At 34.9% G+C, this 23,969-nt stretch overlaps 1 protein-coding gene across 2 annotated transcripts; it reads right to left on the reverse strand.

The window, feature by feature from the left end:
- Window positions 1-1,575: 1,575 nt before the first annotated feature.
- On the reverse strand, window positions 1,576-21,873 carry TDRD15 (tudor domain containing 15). 2 transcript variants are annotated; one of them, XM_054475523.1, is made up of 4 exons: window positions 21,728-21,873; window positions 18,218-18,328; window positions 11,076-11,161; window positions 1,576-8,479 (listed from the first exon to the last, which is right to left on the reverse strand). In XM_054475523.1, exon 4 carries the CDS (start codon window positions 8,474-8,476, stop codon window positions 2,672-2,674), a length of 5,805 nt encoding a protein of 1,934 aa, XP_054331498.1. In that variant the 5' UTR covers window positions 8,477-8,479; window positions 11,076-11,161; window positions 18,218-18,328; window positions 21,728-21,873; the 3' UTR covers window positions 1,576-2,671. The 2 variants fall into 2 exon arrangements, 1 of the variants encoding a protein (XP_054331498.1); XR_008500617.1 differs by lacking the exon at window positions 11,076-11,161 and having other exon boundaries at window positions 2,290-8,479.
- Between the last annotated feature and the right edge of the window lie 2,096 nt (window positions 21,874-23,969).

The raw sequence follows: 23,969 nt of genomic DNA on the forward strand, positions 1-23,969 counted from the left end.
TCCTTTGTTAATTCCAATGCAAAGTCAAGGTTGAGAACCACTGTAATAGAGTCCCTTTTTTATGCTTTTTTAGTAGGTAAGACTCTTTCAAATATTGATGTCTTAAACCAAGAGGAACTACTAAAATCACTTTGCTCTAGACCCAGAGTACCTGCAGGCAATAATAGTGGAAGAGTAATAGAGGTGGTAGGAGCTGAGATAGTAAAGACAATAAAAACCAGTTTTTTTTAATGTTGTTTTCTTGTTTTGTTTTAAGGCTATGATTATAGCAAGTATGGAAATTTATTACTAATCCATGAAACCATATTTCTTATATTTGTCATAACAAAGTCTTGATTTTTTTCCTTACATACGACTTCAAATTTGTGTTCTGAAGTATAATTTAATGTTTGGTTTTCTAACTGCTTTTACAACAGCTACTTTAACTCACTTAGTGATTCACTGTGTGTTAGGAGTGCTATGAGATAGAAGCAGGGACCCAAAGTGGGCTCTTAAAGAATTTGATGGGAAAAAAAAAACATAAAAGAAGGTAAACATATACACAGGTAAGGGAATAGTAAAGGATATAAGAGCCAAAATGTATGGTTTGGTGCCAACAGTTTATAGGAAACTCTTCCCCAAGTAAGCTAACTACTTTTCAGAAGGCAGTATAAATAACAAACAAAAGCAGTCAGAGAAATCTGAGTTGAACATCTCAGTTCCTTACTTACCAACTTTAAATTAATGGGCAAGATATTTAATTTCCCTGAGACTCATCCATAAAGTGGTGATAATAGCTTGGAGGAGAATGCTTCTTTCCCACTCCTGATGTTTCCTTCCATGTGGAGGTTCATGGGTGGGGCACTCTCCTAGCATAATACTCCTAGCCTCTTTGCTCTTCTGACTTATGCCTTCCAGAAGGTCAATCTCATTGGTCCATTTGGAAGGAGAAAGACATATGTCAGATTAGCCTCTTCCTCCTCCTTTTCTTTTTTGGGAGAACTGCCTCAGGCTGTTTTACATGGGTACCCTCCCAAGAAGATTCTCTTGTCTGTGCCTATAACCGTCTGTGTAAGTCTAAATAATTCCTTATTTCATTATTGGTAAGCCAATTTTTCCATGAATATAAGTCAGTCTTCAATATTGTTTTTGGTTTTATTTATTTTGTTTAAGTGTGACATTTTGCTTAACAATTATCTTTCTCCTTCTGAAGAGGTTTATTTGAAAGTGGTTTAAAACTTGAAGTGGAGTACTAGTTATTAGGTTCCTAAACCTTTATATCAACATACTTCGTAGAGTTGTAATAAGCATTAAATGAGACAATACATATAAGATTCTTGGAACAGTGCCTGAAGCATAATAAGCACTCAAAATACGGTAGCTGTTTCTATCGCTACCATAACCACTACTGCTAACAGGAAAGATTCAAAAATTAGATAGAAAAGGGGGCCAGTTGTAAAGCATTTATCAATTCACTATAAAACATCTAGGTAAAATTCAAATAAAATACCTTCTAACATTTCATCAATAAAAACAAGACATTTCCACTCACTGAAAGAGTATAGCCTGTTATGATATTAGTTATAATACAGAATGTGGAATAATATACATTTTATTTATAAAGTCAAAACAAACATTTGCCGGGGAACATTCTTTACAGCCTACAAAATCCTCAGTAACTAATCCATACAGAAAATGAATGTAATGTGGATAAACAAAATCAGACAATATTGTAGTGCATAAAATATTAAAATTTAAACAATATTTTACAATCAGTTTGACATCTAAAAGATTTAAGAGAAAATATGCTAGAGTCAGTTTATTTATAAATTTATCTGGTTCAGAAATATGCTAGAAGCACACTCAAAAAACCTAAAGACATTTCATATGATATAAAACTATATATAACAGAAAAATGATTCTTCAAAATGAGCGCAGGAAGCTCACTAATAATAGCAAGATTTATTAACATGAGATCTACAGACATTTAGTTTTATGAAACGCTTGAAATTATTTGTGAAATGTCATGCGTGTGTGCATGCATGTGTGGTTAAAATCTTTCACTACATTCTAAAAACTTCACCATTCAAAAAATGTAAAGTTAGTGAAGCAACATTTTATAATCATAGTGGCCACTTCCAGTTCATCCGTTTATCCAGATTTTCTAGTAAGTTTTCCTGCAATATATTTTCAGTTTGGACGTTAGTACACGAAAAACTTTTAAAGAATCAAATAAAAAGAATCTACAGAAAATAATCTACTTTATAAAAATGTCTATTTACCTTTTAAGTGTTCTTTTTTTTTTTTTTTCATTATCATGCAATGTTTTTACTGCTGTTCTCAAGTTGTCTTATTTTCCTGTATTCCTTCAGTTGGTAGTTTTTCAAAAATGTCTTCAACGTAACTGCTGTTCTTCAAACCATCAGGCAGTTTGCAAAATGAAGTTGTTGTACATATATCAAACAAAATGGTACTCTGGAAATGTTTTCCACTACCAACTTTCTTTCTCACTGTTAAATTTCTAGAATGTGATCTTTTACTAATACGAATTTTCCTTAAGAGGTTCTTACAGACATCTTTCCTCTTAGTAGATTTCTGTTTACACTTTTGTTTCTCAGTGTATGTAAAATTTATATTTTGCTTTTTGTAACAATTTTGATCTAACAATAGGAAAATAGGCTTACTCTGTAATTCATATTGGATTTTTAGTAGATTCAGTAGCAGTAATTGCATCAAGATGAGCTGAATCTTTAGAATAAGTTGCGAGACCAGAAGCAACTAATATATCTGCCAAATTGTTTCTCTCATGAATGACATCTACTTTCAGTTTTGTTTCAGAATGATATTCCCTAAACTGAAAAACTAAGTCTGGTTTACTTAGGAAATCTCGAAAAACGCTTTTGGCTTCTTCACTCCAGTGTTTTCCTTTAGCAGGTAAGATACCATATAAAATACATGGATAACTCAGCCTTGGCAAATTCAAAAGTTCCTCAGGAACAACTTTAAGATTTATAATTTCTGAATAATGTACATAAAAAGAAAATCCATAGTCAATCAACACAAGACATAAAGACTGAGGTGAGACTTCAGAAATTTCTACTCTATTCCACTGATCTTCCGATTTATATTTGAACAAACAACTAGAACCGGGAATTAAGAACTCCTGAGGCAATGTTTGTAAGGTCTCTGGTAGATCGGAAAGCAACATAAAAAGATACTTCATTATGTCAAAGAAATCTTCTAACTGAATACTGAAGTCTGATGGATCAGAAACAGCAGTTGCAATACCAGAATACTGTCTATCATTTTGGAATTGAACCCAAGTAAATGATTTTATTGCGCATGATGATACAGGAGTCTTAGATTCAATATTGTAAACAATTTCTGCAGGTCTAAGTTTGTTTTCTTCAATAGGAACTGTATTCAAATTTAAGTATTCCAAAAGTAACAGGTCATCTACCAAAATTTCTACTTCCCAAACAGCATCTAAATATTTCAGGAAAAGAATATTTATTTCCAAATCAGCAAATAAGCACTCAAATGACATGTTCTTAGAATTTTCAAACCAAATCCATTTACAAGGTACAGCTTGTCTAGGAATATTTCTTATTTCATCACTAAGCAACTTGGTATTACATAGAGGCACTATTTCATAGATACCACAATCTACTAAAAAAACAAGTACTTTATCATCAACATACTTTTCTTCTACTTTTGATCGATGCCATTTCAAGGTATTTTTAGATTTTGCCAAGCATTCTAAACCTTTTTCAATACTTTCCATTGATAAAAAAGGGGATTTTTTTTCTTCTTTAGTAATTAATAGTATTAAATCTGATAAAATTTTTTTATTTTTGGATAACTTCACATAAAATCTTCCACTTTTTGAAACATTAAGCATTTCAGCTTTTTCAAGTTGTCCAGGTTTGAATTCTTCCAAAGGAATTTTAAACAGCTGTTGGTTCAAATTCGTAGAACCTTCAGACTCATTTGATTTTCCTTTCTTCATTTCATTATCACCTGGGCTCACCTTTTGAGAGAGAACCTGAGGCATTTGCAATGCTGACTTCTGCAGTTTTGAACATGCTTTCCATTTCAGTAGTTCATTAATGACACATCTTTCATCACAAATCATATTTACTTCCCATTTCTGATCATGCTTTTTCAAAAATTCACAATAAACTGTTTTGTTATCTACTTTTGAAGTAAAATAATCCACAGTTTTGTCATCCCATATTTCATCAGGCTCATTCCATTTTACTCCACTAAGAAAAGCATGGATTCCTAGCTGAGGAACAGATAAAAATTCCCTCTGAAGTTCATAAATTTTAGATGTGTTTACTATTGCAGAGTTACCATAGTCAATAAATTCTACTTCAAAAGAATTTCCTGGCAAAATTTTCTTAATAACTGCCCTGTAAATGGCATTGTCACCAGAATATTCTGCAACTACAAGATCTCCCACTAGAGGTTTAACTGATTTTCTCTCTCTCAATCTCCTTGCTGTTGCATTTAGAGCATCAGCAAGTCTGATAATTACACTTTCATTCTCAGCAAGCTGAATATGGAAATTTGCTGGATTACTGATATTAGATACATACCCTTTAACTTTGGCATTCAAATAAATTTGCGGTTGAGGAAGGTCTTTGATCTGTGGCCTAATAAGGTCATATGGGTTTTGTGAGGTTGTTTGATTTAATGCTCTGATAAAAGACTGTGATACAACCTTTACTGATTTTTGGCCCACACCCCTGTTCTCAAGAATACGTGCAGCTCCAGGGACAATTTTTATACCTTTAAGCCCATCATTCAAAGAATTCTTCATTTTGTTTTTTGACACAGGTTCCATTTTATAACAAACTGATGGCTTCAAAAACCTGGCATGTATATTTTTGGGATGCATCAATTGATCTATTTTTCTTTCAGAATATGTTACTGGACTAGTTTTATTTATCACATTATGGTGATAGTTGTTTCCTTTTTTGCCTTTCAAAGAAGTAGTGAATCTCTTATTCTCATTTATTTTATTACTCTTTTCCATGCAGTATGCTTGGTCACAATGTCTTTTTCCATAGGCATGAAGCAACACTTTAATTTTCTCATTTATATATTGAGATCCATCATACAATTCTATACCAAGCTGTCCATCTGACTCCTGGGACAATATTATCGCCTTTAATGATTTTCCCAAGAAATTGTCTTTAAACCAACTACTGATTTCTGCTGGAATATCTACATCCCTAAGATCTGACAAAAAACACTTAATAGCTTGCATAGGTGTAAATAACAACTCTGGAAACTGAGCTGAAATGGCCCTCAACATATTTTCTCCTACTAATTGCTTATTTCCAAAGTCTACAAAATAGACTTGAAACTCAGATGGTGAATCTGTTGGTATTGCTAAAGCTCTATATGAGAGACCATCCTCTACATACTTAGATATGCACACTCTCATTTTATTAGAATCATATTTTGGACAATTTTTGAGGTTAATACTCTCTGTGATTTTTGTTTCTATCATTTCTAGATCTTTATTATTTCTTCCAAGCTGGCAATAAAACTTTTTTGGACTATATATGTGAGATATATATACTTCTTCTTCACTTCCAATTTTTATATTAAAGGAAGAATAACAGTAACTGTAAAGACTAACTAAAGATGGGAATGTCTCTGATAATGTGATATACTGAGCAGAGCCACGATTCATAAGAAATTCTTTTGCACTAGTAAATGAGGACTGTAAATCCACTAAGTTATATAAATGGTTTGGATGTATAATAACTAAGGCATAGATGATACAAGTCAATAACCCTCTAGATGAAGAGATAAAATTCCGTAAGTCTCTGAATGCTTTTCTTGTCCAACTGAATAATTTACAACTAACAGGCTCAATAAAATGGTTAAGACAACATCTGAAGGCTTGGCTTTCTAACAAGAGAAAACGTGGATTAATTGCACAAAGATCTTTAATTAAAACACTTTTTTGGTAACCATAATCAACAAACACTATGTCAACTTCTTTTGACACTTGAGTCAAAACAGCAGCTCTATACCACTTCCCAGAATACTTAGCAACACAAGCAGTCTGCCCAATCTCATAAGGATCAGAATGAATACTATAGTAATTCTGAATTTGCTCCATTAGTAATTTTAGGTCTTCTACCTTACATTGGAGCTGGCATGAAAAGTCGCCTGGGCCATAATAACAGGAACATTTAACTTCTAGAACTGTTCCTGGTCTAAAAATATATTCTTTATAAGGCCAGGATGACTCAGGTCCCACAGACAAGGTGAAAGGATTTTTTAATTCTGAGATATTAACAGCTAGGGACTTTGGCAAAGACAAGTTATTTTCCACCAGGTTATTTGAATGGTACTTTTTAGATTTAGGTCCTTCAAGAAGGGCAGATATGACTTTTTTAATATTAACTTTGTTTTTAGATTTTGAATTTAACATTGAATATTCACTTACAGATTTTGGAAAATATTCTAGTTCTACTTGAAAATATTCTGCATATCCAGCTTGTAACATAAGAGAGATAGCATCAATATTTTCTGAGGCTTCAACACTTTGAATATTTACAGTGTACTTGTCATCTTTTTTTGCTATAACCTGAAGCAAAATTGCTTTGTTCAAAACTAATTTTTTAAAATAATCAATTGCAGCCTTAGTCCATAAATCTTCAACAGGAAATATATGTGCAAGTGAACAGCACATCGCTAAGGCAGGCAACTCACAAAATTCTGGAAGCAAAATTTTTACATCAAAAAATGGTATGGAATCAGTATTACCATAATCCAAAAAATAAACATTAATCTTATAACCATTAATTTCAGTGATGACAGCTCTGTAAAAACGTCTGTCCTTGCTATATCTAGCACAACAAAATAATCCAGGTTCAGGTTTTCTTAGAATCATTTCATCGTTTTCACATAAATCATAAAATTTGTTTATGTTTTTCATTATTTCTTGAAATTCATTCTGATGGTCATTAGTGCGTACCCAGAAATTTGATGGGTTTAATACATATGCTATAAAAGCTATGTAGGCAGCCTCTATCTCCATTTCTACTGTTTTAATGGGAAAACCTACTTTTAAAATGCCTTTTTTATCTAGAGAGTCTATTGACCATTCAATATTTCCCATAAAACTCTCAACTGCAAAGCTGTTTACATCAGACACACTTGTCTCACTCAAGATATTGGAGATCTTTGAATCAGACATCGGACAAAGTACTTGTGTGCCTACAGTCTTCCGTAGACACTTAGAATTAACTGTAGACTCTTGAGTTTGTAATGTCACGTAATACAAATGCTCATCCTTATTGAACCAATCAATGTGTGCATATACCACTTGTCCTAATAATGCCTGTTTAAATATACTCAGTTGAAATGTTCTTGCTTCTCTATCTGGACTGTGCAAACATGTCAGAGAACATGGAAATGAAAACAATGGTACTAAAATAAAATCCTGTTTAAGTTTCTTTACATAAATTGAGGGTATAGCCTCACTACTGCCATAATCCATAAACCAAATTTTTACTTGATTTGGGGGCAAGAGCTGCTGAAGAATTCCTCTATGCCACTGTCCATTTCGCCTTCTGGCAACACAAAGTAGTCCAAAATTATCACACGTGGGACTAGTTTCTTGACAGATGGTATCATAATGCAAAGTCATATGCGCTGTCAAGTTTTCTAGCTCTGGAGTCCATTTAATTAACTGACAATAAAATTTACTTGGGCTCAATGCAGATGATACCTTTACACTTTCAGTACTTCCTACTGACAAAGATGGCTGCAACTTATCCAGAACATGTTGAATATCAAGTGAAGTATCTTTATTACCTAATGACAATTCAGGTCTTTTATGTTGCAATAAATCTGGCATTTGTTGAGGGAATTCTTCTAACATTTCCACAATAAGACGAAATGAATCTCCATCAACAAGTCTTCCTAATTGTAACTCGAGAGCCTGAGATATAATTTTTGGCACTTCAAAAAGAAACATTTGCAGAGGTAAAATAGCCTGCACATAACCTTTCACTTGTATTCCTACTAATGACTTGAAATAATTCAAAGCTTTAGGGGACCATTTATCCCCAACTGGTAGTATATTCGCAAAAATACCAAATACTACCCGTGGCGGTAGCTCAAATAAATTGCCACAGGCTGAAGCAATCTGTGGACCAGCAACTCTTAGTTCTTCTCCACGATCTATGAGGAGCACTGTATAGAGTTCATTTTTCTTTTCCACGACTCTTCCTCTCTGCCATTCTCCAGATACTCTTTCTTCCACCAAACAAAATTCATCAATTTCCACATTATTTTTCACTTTTGGAGTATGTTGTATTTCTCTCTGCAATATGTGGTAGTCAAACTCACATTCATTATTATTTATGCCTTGAAATTTCACCAGAATATCCTTGGGAAGACATTTAATATGTGATATTGTCAGATCCACATCTAAAAATGTTGGTAAGAGAGATGTAGAATCCATTTTCTAAAAAGCAAATAATAATTACTCATTAGCTATCAAAGTTAACTGCAATTAGCCTTATGTTTGGCATACAAATATAAAACTAAAAATAATTATATGCCTGTATTTTATCAAATTTAAACATGTTGATAAAAATTATACACATCGAATAAGATGCTGGTGAAATAAACAAAATCTAACGTTCACTGCTTTCTACACTTTTAAAATTTTTCATTGAAATAATTACAAAAATGTTTTTTTAAATAGGAAGAATACCATCACTGGAAAACAGAGAGGAGCAACCTTTATTTTCCAGAAACTTTAACAAATTCCAGCTGGATATTGGACAGATGTGGTGTAATGAAAGGAGCCAAGTTAGCCTCATTGGGGACCTCCTTCTCCTGTGAGACAACCACTTTCCTTCATGCAGACTCTTTCCAACAACCTATAACTGAAAGAGGTGAGTGCTAGAAGAAAGGGCAGATGGTGAACCAAAAAGGGCACACTGTTTGCACTCCCTACTCTGTGCTGAATTCGCAATATTTGGACTCTATCAGCATCATTATGCAGCCCCGGGATTCATCTTTGATTGAGGGAAATCAGCTGAGACCTGGACACCACTTAGGGAAGCTAAGCATAGAAAGACACTGAAGTAGGTTAGGTATATCCAGACCTTATCGTTGGCATGACTGGCCACAATAAGTGGAAAAGGGAAGGAATCTATAGCATCAAGGCAAAATTTTCTACCATAGCTAATCTGTGGATTTTTAGGATTCTAAAAATAAGGCAAATATTCAAAAAATATAAATAATCCCCAATTTCAGGCAAGAACCATCATCTACTGTGACAGAATACAGCTAAACTCTTCCTTGACTCTGAGTTAACAGTTGACAGGCATTAATTTATTTCTATGAGGACGAGTAAGAGAAAAACATTGGATGCCTTCCCCCCAAAAATGAGGGAACTCTTAAAAGAAACCAAGGAAATGCTACTCCATAGAAATAGATGTACTGAAAGAAATAGCAAAGTACTGTTCTCAAAAAGGTCAAAAGGTGAAAATATAACAACTGATATTAGGATGAACTATAAACACATGATAGATTTAAAAGTATAATGGGAAAATAAAACCTAAAATAAAGATAAATTAGAAGAAAATTTTGGCAGAATACCCCAAAGCTCAGAGGAAAAAGATAAAAGGATGAAAGAGGAGTATGTAGGGACAGAATATAAAGTCTCACCAAAGTCTAAATGTTTTCATTATTTAGTCACAGGCCTTCACCCAATTCCCACACTTTACTCAGTTTATAGCCCCATTAATTCCTTACATGAAGGGACAACCAGGTACTCTCAAAGAATCCTATACTGGATTACACCAAAACTGTCTTCCTGGCATTCACCTAAAGGGCCCTGTGACCATTCACATGGGCATATGGGAAAGAAAAAATTTACATACATTTTTCAGGAACCATGACACCCTTTTTTATGTATAAAAAGTAGATGTACCCAGAAGATCTCCTTCATTAAACAGAGGTGGTATATACAGTACATATAAGACAACCAAACCCAAAGGCACAAGGAAGTTTTTAAATAGGTTACTCAAACTATCAAAAACCTACTCCTCCACGTCACTATCTCTCCCTCAAACGATACAGATGGCCTCCTGGGGAATTTCACATCAGAGGGGGTAAACACCTGGTTTATACATGGCTCTCACTTAATGCCAGTAACATCCAGAAATAGATTGCTGAGGCATTGCACCCCAACCTGGGTGCGGGGTTGGGGATGGAGGGTAGGGTGGCTAAGAAATGAAAGAAAATCTTCACAGTAGAAAGACCTACCATTACATCTACTTTGCCTAAAGAAGAAATTGCTTGAGTTAATAACCTATGCATATTAATATGCAATGGCTAATAGTTTCTGCAGGATGATTAGGAATGTTGAAGGAACAAGACTGGAAGACTTATTACAAAAATGTCTGAAGAAAAGATATGTGAATGAGCCTCTATAAATTGGCACACAGGAAAATTTTAGGTCCCATGTGATGCTCACCAGAGGGCCCCACAATGAAAAAAAATTCTTCATCAGGTAGACAGCATAACCTATCCTGTGGATGTCAGTCAAACTCTTTCACCTGCCTCTACAATTCTTACTCAATAGGGTCATGAAGAAAGTTCCCAGTGTCATGGACAAAGCTCCTACCCTTGTGCCTCTAAAGACCAAATGAAAATAATTCAAAGAAAATTCAGATGTATATATATATATATATATATATATATACACATCTTTTTTATTATATATATAAATATGTATATATATCTTTTTATTATATCTTATATATAAAATACATTATATAAATATATATTTATATTTAATATTTTTATATTATATATAAAATTTAGAACTAATTATATATAAATATAATTATATATAAATTATATTTAATTCATGTAATTTGTATATATAAATACAATTTATATATAAAATTTAAAACTAAACTAATTATTTTACACAATGAACAAACGTGTTATTTTAAAGACATAATTTAAATCAAGATGTTCTAGATCCAACCCCTACTCAAATATGATAATCCTTAGAATACTATATCACAGAAAGTACTTACACTGTATACACAGGATTCAGATATCAGTACTCAATTAATTGTGTGAAATTTGGGAAACTATTTTTCCTTAGAATCAGATTCTAAATCTGTAAAATGAAAAGTTTAATTAAATTAGGATTTTTCAAACCATTTTTCTGCAGCAGAAATCTTAAAATGTAAAATGCAAAAGATATTTTTTGCAAAAATAAAAATACCTATAAAATGGATTCATTAGTGTTCTAACAATTTCATACGTTTATAAAATTTAATTGTGAAGTCAGTAAATGAGTCTAATAAAGTTATTCCATTAAACACAAGCTGAGAGCAGCCTCATCATATAATTTGACTTATTATGATGTTTGATAGCACGTATCAGGAAAATCAGGCTCACAAATATGGAACACTCTACCTGCTTCCAAAATCATACATGATCCAACACAGATAGAGTCAAACAAAAATATGGGAGAGCCACAACTTAAATAATCAATGAGTTAATCTAACAGCACTAACTAGTGCTCCTTTCTGCTTTTAAATTTAGTATATAATATTTGAATGTTTTATATAAAAATTATATTTTAAAAAATCAAATTTAAATCTAAAGTTCCCAAACACCTAAATTAAATCTAAATAAAAAATATACAGCATCACAGTTCCACTGAGGTTGGAGGAAAATATAATCTATAAATACTATTAAAATTGATAGAGAAAACCCTTTCTATACTAAAATTCCCTGATTCTATAGAATATATATTATAGACAATGGCACTCATTGGAGTTTATCTTCTATAAATTAACATCAAACAAGTCCAGACCAGTAAAGTCCCCTAGAAACACAATTGAGCCATATAAATAAAGTAATCCAGTAACACCATTTAAAAGAGACAAATGAAATTAATTTTCATAATCTATTTTAACTCAATATATCCAAACTATTATCATTTCAACATGTAATCAACATAAAATTATTATTATATTTGATTTCTTTTTAATACTAAGTCTTCAAACTATGGTGTACATTTTACACTTAGCATACATCTCAATTTGGACTAACCACATTTCAAATGCTCTATGTGGTTAGTGACTACAGTATTTCAACGTACAGGTCTAGAACTATGATACAATTTTAAGTTTTAAATATAAATTTTGTCAAAAATCTTAAAGCAGGTAAAATAATAGTTCCTTGTATTAATAACTCCTCATAATGCTTTAAATTTTCTAAAGGTTTTTAGTACACTAGTTTAACTGATCTTCACAATAAGATTCTTCATTTTTTGGACCACAGAACTGAAGATCAACTGAAACCGAAATTGATCAAAATTGAAATCTAAAAAGAGATTTAGGTGTCTGATTAGGTTTTCTGATTATCAGTCCAGTTCACTATGTACATTATTTCATTTCTACTGCTTTACACTGTTGTTTCAACTAAAGTACATAATCATGGACAAGAGCCAAAATAAAAATGAAAGATGCAAATACAAAAGAAAAAAAACCCCACAAAAACAAACAAGCAAAGCACCATTCTGGGACAGAATCTGCTTAATAATTCTTCCTTTTTCAAAATTTAAGGTCATTCTGCTCAAACTTTGGCCAGTATTCTGGTAAGGTTACTATGTTCCAAAAGACTGCAAGTTGAAGCATCTGTGCTTTGGTTTTCCTCCTCCCATCTTTTCCATATATTCAGAATAGTTTCTAGATTCACCTTGTTAATGACACTGATGTGATGAAAATAAAACTGGATATACTATTTGAGTATGCATATTTCAGAATCAGGGCTTCATTTTTTTTAACATTCTTTACTGAAGTTCACAACCAGGAGCAATTTTTTCCCCAAGGGAACATTTGGGGGCATCTGGAAATACATTTAGTTGTCTTAACTGAGGTAGGAAGTGAGTGCTACCAATATCTAGTGGGTAGAAGCCAGGGATGCCACTGAATATCCTGTAATGCACAGCGGAGCACATTCTTCCACAAACAAAGAATTATTCAGCCCAATATGTCAACAGTTCTGAATTTGAGAAACTCTGCTTTAGTGAGAGCAAAAATAAATACCAGGTAGATAAAAGAACTAATTTATTAAAACTATCTAAAAGAATTAGAAGAAAATACAATATTTTTCTAATCTTACTAAGGGAGACATCTTTTAGAAGACAAAACCCGGAGGTCATAAAATTTTTTTAATATATTAGTTTTGTTAATGATAGGCAAAAAATGAAGCTATAAACAACATTAAAATCAATTTAATCTACTGCATGAAGGATTTTCTCAAGCCAAATATCTTCATCATCTATGACTCCACTATCATTCCACTCACAATCCACCAGGAAATTCTACTGGGTTCATCTCCAGAGCATATAAAAATCTGACACTTGCAATTCTGCTGCCACAATCCTGGTCTAAACTATCTTCCTCTGTCATCTGTAATACTACCTTCCTCACTAGTCTTTTAGCCTTAACTCCACCCTATCCCAACCTGTGAACATTCTTAGCATTGTAACCAGAGTGATCTTTTTAAAATATAAGATACAAAATGCTAAAAGAGAAAAAAAATCAGCGGCTTCTAATTTCACTGAGTGAAAATTAAAGCCATCAAAAATGGCTTTATGAAGTCCGAAAGAGCTAACCATCACCACCACCACCACCACCAAAACCTCCCATGTTTTCTCTTACCTTATTTCCTATTACACTCCCATCACTTATTACACTGAAGCTGCAATTCCTCCCTTGACATTCCGTGAATCTTTTCACCTCTGGGCTTTGGGCTTAACTGCTGTCAGAGCACAGCTTGCTTCCTCACTTCCTCCAAGTTTTGGTCAGAAGATCCCCTTCTAGGTGAAGCATTCCCTGACTACTCTAATTAAAACTGCAACCTCCCACAAACTTAATAGTCCCTAGCCCCTCCCTACCCTCTCTACCAAAAGCAACAAAAAAATTCTATTAAACTAGTGGTTCTCAAACCTTTGTTCTCAGGACACATTTATAGTCCTATAAATCACTGAAGATCTCAAAGAGTTTTCATTTATGTGACTTATATCTACCAACGTTTATCATTTTAGAAATAAAAATAGAAACTTAAAATATATTTAATTCATTTAAAAATACTAAACCCACTAAAAACACAGATATTCTCATGAGAGATGGTTATATTTCTTAAAACCAAAAAATCAGTGAAAAGTGACATGGTTTTATAATTTTTACAAATCTCTTCAATGTCTGCTTAATAGAAATTAAGCTAGATTCTCATATCTGCTTCTACATTCAATGTGCTGCAATAGGCTATTCTGGGTGAAGGATGTGAAGAAAATCTAGCTATACACAGATAAGTAGTTGGAGAAGGGAGGAGAACGTTAAAAGCTTTTTCATATAACTGAAGACATTCTTCTTTGATATGCGCAACAACTCAATGAGTAGTAGTTTCTTCGAAGTTAGTTTACAATGTGGAATATAAAATCATAAGGGAACTTTTTGTATTATCTTAAAATCCACTGGCCTACCTATCTTGTACTTTGAAATTTTTAAATATGCATGATTTTATAAGATATCACATGGATTAATTTGAAAATATTGGTTAGATGTACAGATCTTCCATATGTCGACATATTACATTACCTAACATCCCCAAACAAAACTGACTGGTACCACCAGCAATCTCATCAGAAAAGTCATCAAATATGGGGATACCATCAAACTCAAAATGGCAGACATAACTTTCCTGACTTTTCTAATTTTTTCTTTAAAACTTGGATTTTATCATTGACAGATACTGTCAGTTGTTTTCCTTAAAGTGAGGAGCTTGCTTCAATGTGCAAAGTACCCAAATCTGACTCAGTTTGCTACACTGGTTTGCAACTCAAATAGTTACATCAAATGCTTTTCCTAGAGTCGATCTGCACAGTTCAGTATCAACAGAAGTGCTTTTATGAGTACCTCCCATTTCATCACATGGAATATTAAAAAGACATATTTTCAAGGATCATGCTTTAATATCATTCATTTTTACTGCTAGATCAAGGACATTTTAAAGTGAAACTGCCACCTTTTTTATTGCAAGTGTTTGGTAGTAAATAATACAATGACTACCAATAGTTTGGTGCCATTGCCTTGATTCACAGCGAGGTGCCAGCAGTTTTACCCACCATTGCTTTTGCACCATCAGTGTCAACATTAACACACTGAAAAAGGTAAACATTGACAAGATGGCAAGTTTTTTCATGGGGAAATAATATTTTCAATAAATGGTCCTGAAAAAAAAATGGATACCCACATGCGAAGGAATGAAGTCAGACCCCGACCTCACACAATATACACAAGATGTTCTCAGACTTATGATGATTCGACTTCAGATTTTTCAGCTTTACAGGGAATTTTGGGGGACATAACCCCATAGAAATCTAAGAGCTCCTCACAACTTAAAAAGGAGGTACAGTTTCTACTGAATGTGTATTGCTTCCGCACTACTGTGAAATTGAAAATCCTAAGTTGAATCATGGTAAGTCAGGGACCATCTCTTTTGTTGCCAGCATTAAATGCATCTTCAGCTTACAGTATTTTCAACTTACAATGAGTTTATCAAGATGTAATCTCATTGTAAGTTGAGGAGCATCTGCACAAAAAGCAACTGAAAATGGATAAAAAACCTATGGGTAAGAACTAAAGCTGTCAACTCCTTAAAAATTTTGAAATAAATCTTCATGACTACTATGGTTTAAATGTTTGTCCCCTCCAAAACTCACATTGCAACTTAATCATTGAGATGTGGGACATTTAATAGGGGTGAATAGGTCAGGAGGGTACTGTCCTTATGAATGAATTAATCCATTCATGGGTTATCGGGTTATCAGGGAGTAGGACTGGTGGTTTTATAAGAAGAGGAAGAAGGACTTGAACTAGCATGCTCACCCCCTGTCCATGTGATGCCCTGTACCACCTCAGGACCTGCAGAGTCCCCACTAGCAAGAAGGCCCTCACCAGAGGTGGCCTCTTGACCCTGGACTTCTCAGTCTCCATAACTGTAAGAAATAAATTCCTTTTCTTTATATATTACCCAGTTTCAGGTATTGCTATAAGGAACAGAAAACATATCAAGATGTGTTAGACAATGGCTTCTTAAATATGGTTCCAAAAGCACAAGTAACAAAAGATAAAAAAACAGATCAACTGGACCATCAAAGTTTAAAAACAACTTGTGCTCCAAAGGACCCATCAGAAAAGTTAAAAGTCAACCCCGAAAATGGCAGAAAATATCTGCAAATCACCTATCTGATAAGGGGCTTGATGCACAATATATGTAAAGATCCCAAACTTAACAATGGAAAGACAATGCAATCTAAACACAGGCAATGGATTTGACTACATATTTCTTCAGAAAAGACACATAAAAGGCCAATAAGCATATAAAAAGATAGTCAACATCATTAGTCACTAGGAAAACACAAACTACAATGAAATGCCACTTCAGACACACTAGGATGACTGTATTTTAAAAACCGAATTACAAGCGTTAGCAAGAATGTAGAGAAATTAGAACCCTCCTGCAATCTGCACCTGTAAAACGGTACAGCCATTTTCAAAAAGTTTGGTGATTCCTCAGAAAGTTAAAACAGCAATTTCATTACTAGATATAGACCAAAGAAAACTGAAAACACACATCCACACAAAAATTTGGACAGGGCCATTCTTAGTAGCATTATTCCTAACAACTAAAAGTGAAAACTACCCAAATTTCATCAACTGTTGAAGGAGAAACACAATGCGATAAGTACAAAAATTAGTGGGGCATGGTAACATGCACCTCTGGTCCCAGCTACTTAGGAGGCTAAGGTGGGAGGATGGCTTGACCCTGGGGAACAGAGATTGCAGTGAGCCAAGATCCTGCCACTGCACTCCAGCCTGCTAGACAGAGCAAAACTCTGTCAAAAAAATAAATAAATAACATTTTTTAAAGTTTCCCATGGATTGTTTTCCCATGGATTATATTAAGTGACAGTGATTTTTCCTTCTCTCTGATTTTTCCACTTTGAATTTCTCTATAAATGGCCATACATTTCTTCTCTGACAGTGAAGAAAAAAAAAAAACTGAAACAAAATTCTTTTCAAAATGCAATAAAGTTGGAAGAAAATTTAGAAAAACATTTGAAATATTTTAGGATAAGGTGGACAATCTTAAGAAAGATAGAAACCCAAAAATCATAAAAGGAATGAAGAACAGTTAGGTACATATATGCTAAAATTGCTATACAGAAAAGAATACAGACCGGGCGCAGTGGCTCATGCCTGTAATCCCAGCAATTTGGGAGGCTGAGGCAGGTGGATCGTGAGGTCAGGAGATCGAGACCATCCTGGCTAACACGGTGAAACCTCGTCTCTACTAAAAATACAAAAAATTAGCCAGGCGTGGTGGCGGGCACCTGTAGTACCAGCTACTTGGGAGGCTGAGGCAGGAGAATGGCGTGAACCCGGGAGGCGGAGTTTGCAGTGAGCTGAGATCACGCCACTGCACTCCAGCCTGGGCAACAGAGTGAGACTCCATCTCAAAAAAAAAAAAAAAAAAATTATATGAATAGACAAATGACAGATTTAAAAAAAAAACTGTAACATGGAATATAGATAAAAAGCATCCTTAACATAAAAATATGTTCCATACCACTAGTATGGGGAAAAGAAGAATGAAAATTCCTCTTCCATGTACTGTATTAGGAAAAACATAAATGAATGATTATATCCAGAACAAACAAATATGTGGAGAATGAAAGTTCACAGGTTCCAGGTAAGAGAATAAATTCTTATAATATTTTTGTCATGTAAACTTATAGTACCATTAATATTAAAATCCTCACATCTTTTGATACCAAGATTACTCTTGGTAATCTATCCTTATGAATATAAGAATACATATTGAAAGATGTTTGTTGAAACACTTATAAAATTAAAACTCTAAAACACTGCTAAGAGAAATTAAAGATGATGTAAATTAATTTTAAGGTATCAACTCTCCCCAAAGTCACCTACAGAACTGACATAATCCCAATCAAAATCCTGGGATGCATTTTGGTAGAAATTCAAACACGATTCTAAACCTTTTATGGAAATGCAAAGGAACAGAATGGTCTAAATAGGTTATAAATAAATAAACTGAAAAAGATTAAAATTTGAGAACTTATGCTTACCTGAGTTTAAGACTAATTATAAAGTTACAGCACTCAAGACACTGTGGTACTGGTGTAGTACTGGTGTGGAAATATAATTCACTGGAACAGATCAGAATGCAGAAATAAGACCTAGATAAAGCCAATAAAAGATAAAATGATTTTCAACCAAGGTGCCAGCAATTCGACAAATGATGCTGTAACAGCTGGATAGCCATACGCTTAAAAGAGGGAAAAAAACTGACCATATGCACAAATTTATTCTAAATGGAATATAAACCCACATATAAGAACTAAATGTATAAAACTTCACAGAAAAAAAAAACAGAAAATCATAGGTACCTTGACTTGGCAAAGACGTCTTAAATAGGACACAAAAAATTCAAACTGCTAAAGAGGGACAAAACCAATACATCAGAGTTTATCAAAATTAAAATATTTTGCTCTTCCAAAGACACAATAAAAAAACTAAAGGCAAGCCACAGAGAGTAAGAAAATACTTACAAAACATATAGCCTAGAACCTGTCTCTAAAATATATAAAGAACTTCTACAACTCAATAGTAAAAAAAAAAAAAAAAATCCAATTTAAAAATAGGTAAAAGATTTAGCAGCCACTTTACCAAAGAAGATTTACTGATGGAAAATTAGCATTTGAAAAAGATGCTTAATATCATTGTTACTAAGAAAATGCAAATTAAATCACACTAAGATAATACTTCACATCCACTAGAATGGCTGAAATTAAAGGGCAACCGTACCAAACACTGGTGAGGGTATAGAGTAACTGAAAAGGTCACAGACTTCAGAAAGAACTGTAAAACGATACAAACACTTGGAGAACAGTTTGGAAGCTTCTTTAAAAGTTAAATATATACCATATACCTTCCACATGACCCAGCCATTCCACTTCCGAGTATTTACTCAAGATAAATGAAAGTATATGTCCATACAAAAACTTGTAGGAGACTGTTCACAGCAAGTTTACTTGTAAGAGCCAAAAACAAAACAACCCAAATGTATGTCAACACAATAAACAATGGAACAATACAATAGTCATAACGCATAAAATGGAAACTATCCAACAATAAAAAGGAATGCTGTAACCCCAGCACTTTGGGAGGCCAAGGCAGGCGGATCACCTGAGGTCGGGAGTTTGAGATCAGCCTGACCAACACAGAGAAACCCCGTCTCTACTAAAAATACAAAATTAGCCGGACGTGGTGACACATGCCTGTAATACCAGCTACTCGGGAGGCTGAGGAAGGAGAACTGCTTGAACCCGGGAGGCGGAGATTGCGGCGAGACGAGGTCCCACCATTGCACTCCAGCCTGGGCAACAAGAGGGAAACTCCATCTCAAAGAAAAAAAAAAAAGAATGAAACACTGATACTCATAAAAACATGGATGATTCTCAAAGTAATTATGCTGAAACACAAAGAGGCAGGATACACATGAGTCCATTTGTATAACATCCTAGAAAATGCCATTTAATCTATAGTAACAGAAATATCAGTGATTGACTTGGGTAAGGGGAGTGCAGGCTGGAGTGGGACCAAAGGAAACCTTTGAAGGTGATGGATATGCTTATGATGTCGTTTATGGTGGTTTCATAGAGAATACATGTGTCAAATGTCAAATTGTACACTTCAAGTATGTGTAGTTTGTTATATCTCAGATATACTTCACTAAAGCTGTAAGACACACAGACACACACACACACACATATACACACACATGCACAACCTGAATATTCATTAATGGAGGAACAGAATAATTCATAGAGGACTTATTTTAATATTTGTAATTACTAATAAAAAATTTCTATTGGCTCTGATGAATAGGTCATAAGAATCCTGTACAATTTGGGAGGAGGTCAGAGTAATATAAAAAAGATACTAAAATGATATCTTACGTGTATACATGAATACGTGTTCATATACAAATAGAGAAAAATGTGACGGGTATGTATCAAACAAATAAATTAGGAAATGGAACTGGAAAAAGAGTTCCAGAGGGTAAAAGGTAATTCACTTTACCCTCTGCTTTAGCTGACACGCTGTAAAGAGCTTATATTTCTTCTTAATTTCAAAAGGTTAGAAAAATTGAATGTATACCAAAGTGGTACAATAATTAAGTGATTCGTCAAAAATAATTTCTTCAGAAAAGCACCTCCACACCTTAACTCTAGGTCTTTTGGTCTACACTAACTCACTCTCTCTCACACACACACACCCACACAACAACTCACACACAACTTGGCATTAGGATCTCTCACACTCACACACACACACACACCCTGGCATTAGGATTTCTTCCTAACACAACCCTAGCATTATAGCTCACACACACACACACCCTGGCTTTGAATCTAATTCAAAGACCCACCATGGCATTACAATCTCTTTCTCACACATACCCTGGCATTAAGATCGCTCTCTCTCACACACACACGCTAGAACTATGATTTCTCTCACACACAACCTGCCATTAGGATCTCTTCCTAACACAACCCTAGCATTATATCTCGCACACTCACACACACCCTGGCTTAGAATCTAATTCAAACACACACCATGGCATTACAATCTCTTTCTGACACATACCCTGGCATTAGGATCGTTCTCTCTCACACACACACGCTAGAACTAAGATTTCTCTCATACACAACCTGGCATTGGGATCTCTCCCTCACACACAGATCCTAAAATTAAGATTTCTCTCACATTCACACACACTGACATTAGGATTTCTCTCTCACACACACACCTTGACATTAGGATTTCTCTCACACACACCCTGGCATTAGGGTCTCTCTCACACTCACACACCCTGACATTAGGGTCTCTCTCACACTCACACACCCTGGCATTAGGATCTCTCACAATCACACACACCCTGGCATTAGGGTCTCACACTCACACACCCTGACATTAGGGTCTCTCTCACACTCACGCATCCTGACATTAGGGTCTCACACACACACACCCTGACAGGATTTCTCTCACACTCACACATCCTAATATTACGATCTCTCAGTCACGCTCACACACCCTGGCATTAGGGTCTCTCTCACACACACCGACAGGGTCTCTCTCACACTCTCACACCCTGACATTAGGGTTTCTCACATATACACACACCCTGGCATTAGGATCACTCAGTCACACACACACACCCTGACATCAGGGTTTCTCTCACACTCACACACCCTGGCATTAGGATCACTGTGTCATACACACCCTGGCATTAGGGTCTCTCTCACATTCACACACAGCCTGGCATTAGGATCAGCCATCATTGACCCCATATGCTGGGTGCTCCCATCTCTGATAACTGCATTTTTCGAGGAAGGGCTGCTGCTCCCGGGTGAGAGGGCTGAGTCTGAGCCGCCGCCGCCATTAGAGGTGGGGAGAACAGAAGCAGCTGAAGATCCCACGACAGACTTCAGATCGCAGCCCGCCCCTGGGAGGCCAAAGCCCCTGTGGGTCAGAGGAGAAAAGTGGGAAAGTACCATGGAAACCAATAGTACCTGGAGCAGGCTAACCATACATAAGCCGAGCTGGGGTTTACCAAGAATCTCTGCTGCGGGTCAGGCCGCTCTTCCCGGAGCTGGAAAGCCACCGCTAGGGCCCAAGATGGCGGGAGACTCGGGCCCTGTTCCCACCCCCTCGTAATGGGGTCCCAGGGAGCATGTGCGAGCTTGAAGGCCGAATGCGGCGGGGGACGCCTGCAGCTGCGCAAAGCGTCCTGCCTGACGCTGTCCCTGCCTTCATGAGGACCGAGGCTGTGTGCGGCCTGGTAAGGGTGGTGCCCACTGGGAGTTCTTGAAGCTGGCATTAGGCTCCAGGTGGGCAGCCTCACAGACTTGTCTCTCAGGGACAGGCCATGGAGAGACTCTGGATGGGCTAATGTGGTGGAGAGGATGTAGCTTGTCATATGGGTGTAACCATTGGGGTGGTATCACCCCACTTCCTGGCTGTGCAAGGGTTGGAGTTCATGCAGACAGGTCTATCTTGCAACTACCAGGATAGAAACTCAGGAGTCCCCAGTGAATTAGTGAAAGAAATGTCTATTTATTGAGCACCAGTTAATCAGATATTTAAGTTATTGCATTTAATTCTATTTCTCTGTTTTGGAGAATCTTGAATTGGGTCCGTGAATTAGATGGTATTAATGTATACAATATTAATTTCCTGATCCCAGTGGGTATGTTAGGGTTATGTAGGGAAAAGTCCTTGTTTATAGGAAATAGACAAAGTAAGCAGGGGTTATTGGGCATAATGCCAGCAGTTTACTTTCAAATGGGGAGGGGACATGTTCTTTCTACTCTTCTTGCAGCTGTTCTGTAAATTTGTAATTATTTTAAAAGAAACACTGTATTTGAAAAATTACTAGTCTCAAAATGAGCCACAGAACTCTATTTTTTGTGTTCTGCAGCAATTTATATGACATTATATAACAAGGACAGAAAGTAACTGTCCTTTGAAAAATTAGAAACTCAACTATATTAAGTCATCTGGGTAGGTATTTTAGGTGAGACAAGATTTTGCCTCACATCAGTTGTTTCATGCTAACAGATGGTGTCAAGTTTTCTGTTTCTTTCGACTATTTCCTGCTTTATTGTGTATGTTAATTATTTATATCTTTTTCTCTTGACAAGTCTTATCATCTGTATTGTTTTTTCTTGTTGTAATTATTCTCCATTTTATTTTTTCCTTCTCTGTATTCTTTCCCTGTATTTTGTTTCTCTGACTTTATTACTTCATTTTCTTCAGTTTAATGTTTACTGTCTCTATTGTTAACCTTTCTCATTTTCTGAAAAATATATTTAAGCTATGAATTTCCTTTCAACTACTACTTTAGTTGTATCCCTTAAGTTTTTAATGGTATAATTTATTTATCTTCCAGTTTAAAATTGTCCTAATTCCTACTGAGATTTCTTTTGCCATCTGGGTAAAAGATAATTTTTCTTAATTTCCAAGTATGTGGAAATGTGTTATTAGCTTTTTGATATTCATTTGTAACTTACTTGCATTAATTGCATTGCAGCCAGAAAATGTGCTCTGCAATGATACCAGTTACTTAAAATTTATTGATACTTGCTTCTTCCCTAGTACCTAGTCATTTTTAAAATTTATGTCCATTAGATCAAGTTTGTTAATTGTGTTCAAGTGTTCTATATTGTTACTGATGTGCTTGTCAGCTTTATCCGTTACAGAAAGTGATTTTTATCAGCATATTGTAAGTCTGCCTATTTGTCTTTTCTATACTTTGAATATATTTTTTAAAGTACATAAAGATTTAAGATTTCTTTCTGATGAATTGACCGTTTTATCAATTTGTAATAACTTTCTCCATGTCAAGAAATTTTTTGCCTTAAGGTATTTTACCTGACATTTATTTAGCATAGCTAAATACATTCATTGAGTTGGTATTTGCCATGGTGTATCTTTTTATATCCTTTTATTTACTAACCTTCTTTCTTGTCCTTATGATTTAGTGTGGCTCTTTGTAAAGAACATGTAGCTCAGTGTTGTTTATTTACTCTTTGTTTAGTCAGTCTTAGAAGCTTGCATTTACCTTTGGTCCATTGACATTGATTATGATTTCTGATATTTTGTGATTTCTACCATTTTATTTTATGCGTTAAGTCTTCCTACTTTTTCTAGGTTTCTCCAGGAAGGCTTTCTCTTGAACTGATTTAATTTTATTCTTTACCTACATGTCTCCTTCCTACTCCCTACCCCCACCTGCCATTTTCTGCTTTACCA

Source organism: Pongo pygmaeus, chromosome 12, assembly GCF_028885625.2.
Source record: "Pongo pygmaeus isolate AG05252 chromosome 12, NHGRI_mPonPyg2-v2.0_pri, whole genome shotgun sequence".
NCBI lineage: Eukaryota > Metazoa > Chordata > Mammalia > Primates > Hominidae > Pongo > Pongo pygmaeus.